The sequence below is a fragment of the Montipora capricornis genome, chromosome 8, assembly GCF_036669925.1.
Source record: "Montipora capricornis isolate CH-2021 chromosome 8, ASM3666992v2, whole genome shotgun sequence".
In the NCBI taxonomy this organism is placed as follows: domain Eukaryota; kingdom Metazoa; phylum Cnidaria; class Anthozoa; order Scleractinia; family Acroporidae; genus Montipora; species Montipora capricornis.
The window spans coordinates 49,262,775-49,271,847 of record NC_090890.1 but is presented as its reverse complement, the minus strand read 5'-3'; the positions used below and the strand labels follow the sequence as shown (position 1 = coordinate 49,271,847).

The following is a 9,073-nucleotide window of genomic DNA, read 5'->3' as shown; positions in this document are numbered from 1 at the left end:
TGAGCAGGTTGAAGTTTTGGCAGCTCTTCCGCTGATGTGGACCTTCTATGCCCACACACCCAAACACTCACAAAGGACAGCCACAACACCGGGAGCTCCATTCCCTACTGTCCTCGAATAGTGTGGGTTCTTTAATGCCTCATAGGGAACTTGCATGTATGATCTTGGTGAGACCGGGCCTACGGTTTAAAGTCTTTATCCAATTGCAGATAAACTACAAAGGCAGCACTTTCTCCTCAGTTATTTTTATGATCCCGAATTTTGAACCCGCGACCTCCCGCATGGCAGCCCGATGCTCAAACAACCAATGACGGTTGCCCAAAGTTGGCAACCTTTTGAACTAAAAATTGGAAATTTAAACTTTAAACAAGATAAGAGATCAAGGCAATATATATACACTGTATTCCCAAAAAGGTTTTTGCACGCATTCAATACCGATGTCATCCACTCACGATGAAGTGATAATAGTTAAAATCACATATCCTCAAAGAAATGAAATGTTAACGGTAGCTTATTGTACCTGCACACAGTTATACAGAAGTCAGGAGGGCCTGGGTGGTCTTTTTGAAGTTAACTCCAGGCTGGTAAACATCAAATGCCACAAGAAGGGACTGTTGACCAGATCTGAGAGTCCACAAGAAGTGTGTCAAGGGTAAATCACTTTCAATAACAAATCCATAACAAATTTACCAATGCACTAACTTAATGTACAATAATGATGTGGTAGGGCATTATTTCGTACATATACATAGCAATATGTTTAAATTCAGGTATGTTTATTGTATTTTGTGATATTTTACAAAAATACTACACTTTTTTAACTTGTATAATGCAGTTAAATGCAATTTGAGAGAGTTAAAAAATGTGGAGCAGTTGTTTTGGTCAGCAGTGGCATTATGTAACATGTGCCTGGATCCCGTTGTGTCTTTTTGGGGTTCATGATGTCTCACCCTACCCTACCCTTTGTCACTGATTCTATCAGTGTTATGGGTGCCTGCTTCTCTCGCCTCCCACGTGGGGACTCATGGCTGGCTTGCCAGGATTTGCTAGTCATGGAAGCAGTCTCCATCTCTGGAGGAGCTGGCTGCAAATAGTGGACCTCTACTTTGCAACTCAGTTGTTAAACAATAAAAATGAACAAAGTTTAGGTTCCACTTGCAGTTGGATGGACGATGAGACTGGTTTGATGCTATTATGGTTTGAATATTTTATTCAACTTGCATAGTCAGAATTCGTGACCCACCGTCTTCACACTCCTGCAAGTGTCTTCATGTGGGTCCTGTTGCTCAAAGCATGATTAATTAATGAGGGACAATCATTGGTTAAATCTCTAGGTTGTCATCACATTCAAAGCTGGTTAGCACTATCTAAGCTTCAAGCAGTGTGGGTGTTGACACTACCTCCTGTATAGTACAAAGAGCCCTTGTTTATACAAATTTCTCTTTTTTCTTTTACTTTTTAAACTTTAGTTTTTAAACAATACTTGCAATACAAACTTATACTAAGATTACTTAGAAACAGTTCCACTTACATTAATCTCATAATCTCGCTTATGATGCCAATTCCTACTTAAATTACAATTGCATTAGACCTACATTCATTTGGTACATTGAAAATAGAGACATTACAACTAAGACAAAATTTTGAAAATATATTTTTGCAACTGCGATTTCTTTGAATATTTGTAATTTGTCTTGCACTTACACAAGAAAGCTTTAAAAGCATAGTTTATTATGGTGACCATTTGTGCAGTGGATGTGGTATTTTGGCAATATAATTGAGTAGTTTAGAGCCTCTCAATGTGATGTATTATCAAAGAAGTCGTATAGTATTTTACTTTGATTTAGGGGCCCACTGACGTATTTTTTGGGGTGCATTGCTAAGAATGTAATGGTTAACTAATTTGAGAGAATTTGGCATTATTTTGGTCAGTTTCCACCTTTTGTAAGCCAATGAACCTAAATATGACGTCATCATGCCACACCCATGGTCACGTGACCAATAAAAGAAAACTCTAAATTTGTCTCCGTGCTACGCAATTTGGGTATTTAATGGTATCGATGCGCGAAAAATCCGTTTAACGATAGCGTTTCGTTAGTATTCTCTTTGTTACAACTTTAGGTAACCCCTAATAAAGACACTTGACAGGACTGTTGAAAAAACGGGTCAGGAATTATAACTTCGCAAGTTACAATCACTCAATCTACAGTAGTATCAACCATTTCTGATTTTTATGTTGACTTAACATCACACACGGGAGTACAAAAGGACAAATCATTACGAACTTTTCCAGCAACTCTTAGCATTCATTGCAAATAGGTTTAAGGCAAGAACGTTTGTGAGGAAGCATTTTGTAGACATGGGACAAAGATATTTTTGCTCACCTCTCAAAAACATTAGCTGTAGCCAATCTTTGATTCTTGATTAGTTGTAGCTTTGATAAGACGGCAGCTAAGACCAGAAAATAATATGTACATGCAATGAACCCATGTAGCAGCTCTCGTGACATATAATGTGATTGGCTGGCGATACCCTAACCCAAAAACAAAAGACTAAACATTTGAAACAATGACTTAGACTTAAACAATAGAAGCTGTTTACAATACCAAACAATAACAGGTTACGAGAGCTGCTAATTACTGCTTTGTTTTAAGTTTGGGTATCGAGACAATCACATTATTTGTTACCAGAGCTGCTACACTACTGAATGAACCAAGATTATTGGTTTATGTGATTTAGTTTGTGGATTGAAGCCTAAAATCGTGACATAATAATTTAAATTGTATTTGTCCCAATTTACATTTATTAATAACTTTACATCGTTAATTACTCTCTAAGACTGCCACTTGTACATTTTAATGGGGGGGGGGACACCTCAAACTACTCTAGGATGCCCTCAGTTGACGTCTAAAATCATCTGGTGTTAGACAGAGTAAAATCTGTTAAGTCTCACTCCCAGAGGTCAATGGGTTAATGTCAGACGATTTTATTCATCAATGGGAATCCAAAAGCATTAACTGCATCTAGGTCCACTCCAAAATTAAGTCCCCTTCAATTAACCCTCTCCATCCTGAAATGGCCACTTATAAATTTTACTTATCAGTGGGAAATGGATTATGGGGCCGAGGGATTAACCTTTCACAACTGATTCATTCATTTCTGATTATACAGTGTACAGTATAATTTAACAATATATATACACATGTGCGTGCAATTTGACATGGTTTCAATTATAAAGGGCTCTAACTTGTATGATACCTGTAATACTGTTACAGTGGGCAGGCTACCACAATATTTCTGTTTTAACCCATTGACTCCTAGAAGTGAGATTAAATAGATTTTACTCTGTCTAACGCCAGACTATTTTATGGGTTAAACCAGTGGCAAAGATATAACACACCTGTCGAAACAGCATCCTCAGGTCTTAAAAGTGGTGTAACACCATCTTCACTTGCCCATAAATGAGACACAGGGGATGATATCGCTGCCTTATCTTTAACAACATGATCACCATTGTCGTCGGCAAGCTCCTCACTCTTCTCTGCTGAACTATCTGTTTTTCTGCTGACCACGCTCTCATTTCTTAAAAAAACAGAAAAAAATTGTCACGAAAATGAAAGACAGCAGTATAAAATGAAATAATTCATTGGATGGGTCAGTTTGCTGGTTACTAAAAGGTGCAAGAATATTCATATTTGACAACTCTCTCAGGTACCTTGGTGAATGCTGTAAGACAGTGAAACCTAAACGCAGAAAGTATGCATATACCTGTAAGCAAAAAAAACATAAATTAATTTATTATATTGCAACGTAACATTACTCATCACGATGAACATGGGAAAAGCAGGCTAAAAATTGATAATTAATGGTATTATGGACCTTCATGTTAGAATAAAAAAGACAATATTTTGAAAAGCATGAATTTTGGTAACAAAGATTAGAGTCAGAGGACAACATTTCGAACTCATCTTGACCCCATTTTCAAGTCATTCAAAATTATTAATTTAATAGCAATTATTTGAAAATACTTAAGACATAAAACATTTAACACTTTACAACATGCACACTGATTCATCGGCTGAAAAACAACACAAACACTTAACTTTGAACTTAATACTTAACACTTGACTTTGAAACGTCATCTTCTATTGCTAATCCATTTTAGAATCAGCTGTTTTTTGGTAGTCAACAAACCTCTGCAAACTCAACCATCCGAACGAAGACTTGAACATTTAGAGATTATGTCCAGCAAATAAGCGGAAGTACATTAAGGTTGCTAATTATGTCACATAAAAAAAAGTAAAGAAAAGTGTCCATATTTAATGTCCTTCACTCCTAACCGTAATTCAAGTACATGACAAAACTGAGGTTGACGGTGCACTCACTTTACTCTTTTTCAGACTTTCCTTTAGATTCTACTCTAACTCGTAACCTTCTAGACTGTGAGCAGTAGCAAGCTGCTACAAACACAGGGGCAGTTGTAGAAAGGTTTTTCCTATTTTTTTCAATTTGTTAATTTATTTTTTCCTCTCCCCAGACTTTCCATGCACTTATTTACCTGCTAACTGATTTGAATAACTCCCAGTTTACATCCCATTTGGGTTACCCACGGAAAAAGGTACTGCTGCTAGCAGTCTTAGACTAGTAACATTCGATCATAACTGCTGCAGCAGTTCATAGGTATGTTTTTATACCAGATTATAGTCTTCACAATATCCAACAATGTAATTTCATGAAATACGTTTTGTTTGTTTATCATGGTGAAGTACACTAATATTATAAAATATATATTATTATGTTAAAGTATTTCCAACAAGTCTTGCTATTTCTGTCCTGCTCTGAATGCTCAGCAAACCTTATTTCAGTAACCTCTTGAACTAAGTAAATGAATGGCAAACAGCTGTTATCAATGAAGTGTGTTCTTTGTGTTCAACAAACATTAAACTATTTTACCTGTTTTTGCACCAGTACAATTAAAATTGTACCAGTTCAAACTATTTTGTACCAGTTCAATATATTCTGTACCAGTTCAAAAACAAATTGTACCAAAGTGCAAATTGAACTACAACATATATACTAAAACAGTGAGATATAGCACAAAAAGACGATTTTAACTCATTTAATCCTGCAAAGATTACAACATTTTCGGAGCGCAAATTGCTTGGAGTTGAATACTTAACAACTATTCACCGAAGTGGAGGTGGCTAGCGGTGGATATTTACCAAGCCGCGAAGCGGAGAGGCAAATATTCAACGCTAGCCACCGACATTGAGGTGAATAGTTGTTTTAGTATGTACTAAAACAATGAGATAATATTATGTAACAGCACAAGAAATTAATTTGGATGTTTTCTTCACTTGTCACGGATGCAAATCGGGACGCCATTTTTTCCTGAGTTGCTCGGAGGTAAATAGCACAGGATATTCGGAGTTTGACGAGCCAATCAGCGCCCGCATTCAATGCTATCCACTGTTTTGGTATATAAGTTAACAAAGGATATCCAGAGTTTGAGTAGCCAATCAGTGCGTGCATTCATCGCTATCCACTGTTTTAGTGTATGCTAAAAATAATTATTATTTCCTCTTTAGAGAAAATTACAACAGTTACTACAAACCAAGTAATGGTCAGGAGAGAAATCATCTGATAACATGGACATGAATCCCTGAGATAAGAAAAAAACAAATCAAGATAGAGATCTAGAGTCCAATAATTACATGATTACACAATTTACATTATGTACTAAAAACTTAATAACCATCATTAGAGAAAGACCACATTATTGTTCAAATGGCAGCTTTTGCATATAGCCCACAACATTATTATTTGAAGACATTGACTGTCATTGCTGGCTCAAAATTTGATTCCCTTTAGATGACATTTCTAAAATGCCATACTGTAAGTCTATTACAATGCTAATAACATACATGAAAAAAATACGCGATTCTGATTGGCTAAGAGCAGTGCAGTTCAAGTGTAACACAGTGCAAAAAGTGTAATACCAGAGCAAATTACACATCAAAATTCTGGATTATGATTGGCTAATAAACAAATTAGGGTTTGGTCAGAAGCAATCAAATCTTTTGTTTTCAAATCAAGCGCACGCCCTGGATGGCGCAATTTATGGTGCAATTTTTCCCTGATTGCGTGATACCGGTGCATTTCTTCTGCTTGACCATGTCGAATTTTTTCATGTATATTATTAATAAGTAATCACATGATTTTTAACACATATTAAATGAAAGGTGTTACAATTGAACCCACTGGGAACTCGGAAAAATCCGAGCCCCAGATGGGATTCGAATTATCTCTCACACGTCGAGTTATTCTCTCACACCAATTATCTCTCACACCAATTATTCTCTCACATTCGCTCACATGATTTTTCTTGTGCAATTTGTAATGAATAAGCACTTGTAAATTTTTCATGAATATTATTAATTAACAAGTACTCACATGATATTTCTTGTGCAATTTGTAATAAATAAGCACTTGTAAATTTTTTCAAAGGCTACAAATTGCCCTTGCCCTACGGGATCGTGCAATTTTGGTCATCTTTGAAAAAATTTAATCCTGCTTATTTATTCCAAATTGCACTCGAAATCATGTGATTACACTACCTCTACTAATTTTGATGGTTCCACTGTTGGATTATCCTCTATAGTAAAATCAATTACTTTAAACTTTTATGTGAAGATGAAAGAGTGTTGCTATGAAGACCCTTCACCTCCTAAGGAGTGCCTACAGTAGTTGCCAAGTATTATAAACTAAGTTAAAGATGATGATGACTTCTCTTCATCTACATTTAATGAAGGTTCTGTGCTTACGTAACCAGGCACAAGTGCTCTATTATTATTGAGGACGCTGTAAATCAGTTCAAACCAAATCAAACTAAAGATCAACTCAAATCATCTCGCATCAGAAAGTCAGAGTTTAAACCCTACACTTATGCCAGGCATGTATGATGCTTATTGAAATCGGCATGCATCTAATTAGGGTCAATCTTGGACATATCTCATATCAGCCATACAAGAAGTGTAAAATTTAAGGAGGCAGTTGGTGTGTTTTACATGCTCATACACTTCTACAATAATATTATGTTTTATTGTTTACAACTTACTTGCTGGAAGGACATTGGCAGTCCACCATAAAAGAGTTCAATACTTCCCTGTAATAAATAAAACATTTTATTAGGTGAACAATGTATGTACACCATTTAATCCTCAGAGGATTGGTCAATAAGAGAAAAAACAAACAGAAAGAAAGAAAATAACCGAACATACAGGAAGCCAAAACACAACACAATTTGAGGTTTTAAAGCAATCAATGAAGAATGAAAAGAAATTCAGTCATCTGATTTGGCTGAACTGGTTGACAATTTAGCCATAAGAATCTACATGTACTAAGGAAGTACATCACGTCATTAAAAAAATATACATGTAATGGTAGGAATATCCCTACTTTTAGGCCCAGTCCAAAACAGAGACTTTTCCCCCATTTTGCCTACCCTCCACACAAAAACAAAAATGCTCTCCAGACTGTAGATTATTGAAAACATAGGTTCATCGTATCCGTGTAAGGGTGAAAATGGACATTTTCAAATACAATGACATCAGATGCTTGTGATACCATAGAGAGCACACATGCATGCATGCTCTATAGGTGGAGGTTTAATTGCTTTCTAATCATTTTTTTGTATCCATGTTTTCATATACTGAGAAAAAAAATCTCTGTTTTCAGTAATCTCTTGATATATGTGGGCAGAGCCTTAATTAAAACCCTTTGTACCTGCTCCAGAAGAAACAACGCTTCTTGTGGCTGCAACAGCATTTTGCCACCTTTTTTCTGTCCAAAGTGCTGCCAATGAGGGCCCTATATGAAACAATGACAGCATCAAATCAAAAAATAAAACCTAACAAGTCCTATACAGAAAAATATGTAACAGAAGGAAAATTGACAGTCAGAGTATATGACTGAGGTCTCAGCACTGCCACGTCAATATAATATTATTGTAATCAAGACCATCATCTTCATTGTCACCACTACCATGGCTGATATAGTCGCTGCTGTTGGCGGAATCATTTTTGCCATCGCCATTATTGTCCCCATCATTCGACTTAATTATCATTTTACAGCTTATTAGAGCTGCCACTGCAATACACTGATGACTACCCCAATCACCGTCATCATCAATATCTCACTGTCATTACAGATACGCAAGAGAGCGCTTTTGAAGTCAAGAAAAAGGGCGATTGGTTACAAAATTCTTTTTTTTTTTTCAAACAGCAGAAAAAACAAGTTGTAACTCACCTTTGCCACAGACATCTCAACCACTCGCTCATCTGGTTTCCAAGTTCCAACGGATAAATTGCCTCTGTCAAAGAAGAATGAAGCGTCTATATAAAGATAGAAATAATTAATTCGTACTTAGGATCATCTGACCCAATACGATTTTCTATTGTTTCAGCGTACTTCTTGTGGATTCTTTGCTCTTTCAACACATCTCTCTGTTCTTGAAGCATGCATTCCAAGACTTTCTCTTCATTTTCATTCTCTGGGTTGGGAGCAAATGCTTTTGGTCCTCCAAGAAGTGGTAAATTCAAAGGCTTCTTGATCTGTGCGATTAGGTCTTCCGGGCTGAAAACATGGACATGTCCGCTGAGTTCTTCTCCAAAAATAAATTCATAGAAAATCAATAAACCTCATCTTGTTACCAAAATAAAATATTCAAGTCAGACATAGCTTTGGTAAACAGATTACTGCAGTCAATGTACTGTACATTGCTCTGAATCGACCGCCATGTTGAACTTAGTGACCTGGCCAAGAGACTTTTTCGTCCAGTCCTTCACCATCGGGGAATTAGTGACTGCAGCGACTGCAGCGCAGTCGAACCTCTCTCATACGGCACAGACCAAAGTGTCGATATGAGAGGCGTCCGTATAATAGAGGTCTACACGATGACATTACGTTTACATTATTAATTACCCTCTAAGACTGTCACTTGTACATTTTAATAGGGGGGGGGGACACCTCAAATGCCCTAGGACGCCAGTTGACGTCTAAATTCGTCTGGCGT

General features: G+C 36.6%; 1 protein-coding gene across 1 annotated transcript in view; it reads right to left on the bottom strand.

Moving 5' to 3' along the window:
• The window catches only part of LOC138060527 (tRNA-splicing endonuclease subunit Sen54-like), a 10,719-nt gene extending 1,912 nt beyond the window's left edge, over nucleotides 1-8,807 (bottom strand). Inside the window, 11 exon segments of the mRNA XM_068906334.1 lie at nucleotides 521-557; nucleotides 560-624; nucleotides 2,385-2,451; nucleotides 3,401-3,582; nucleotides 3,716-3,768; nucleotides 5,615-5,662; nucleotides 7,118-7,165; nucleotides 7,786-7,869; nucleotides 8,308-8,371; nucleotides 8,470-8,634; nucleotides 8,712-8,807. Coding sequence (XP_068762435.1) covers nucleotides 521-557; nucleotides 560-624; nucleotides 2,385-2,451; nucleotides 3,401-3,582; nucleotides 3,716-3,768; nucleotides 5,615-5,662; nucleotides 7,118-7,165; nucleotides 7,786-7,869; nucleotides 8,308-8,371; nucleotides 8,470-8,634; nucleotides 8,712-8,737 — 839 coding nt within the window. The 5' untranslated portion in view covers nucleotides 8,738-8,807.
• Between the last annotated feature and the right edge of the window lie 266 nt (nucleotides 8,808-9,073).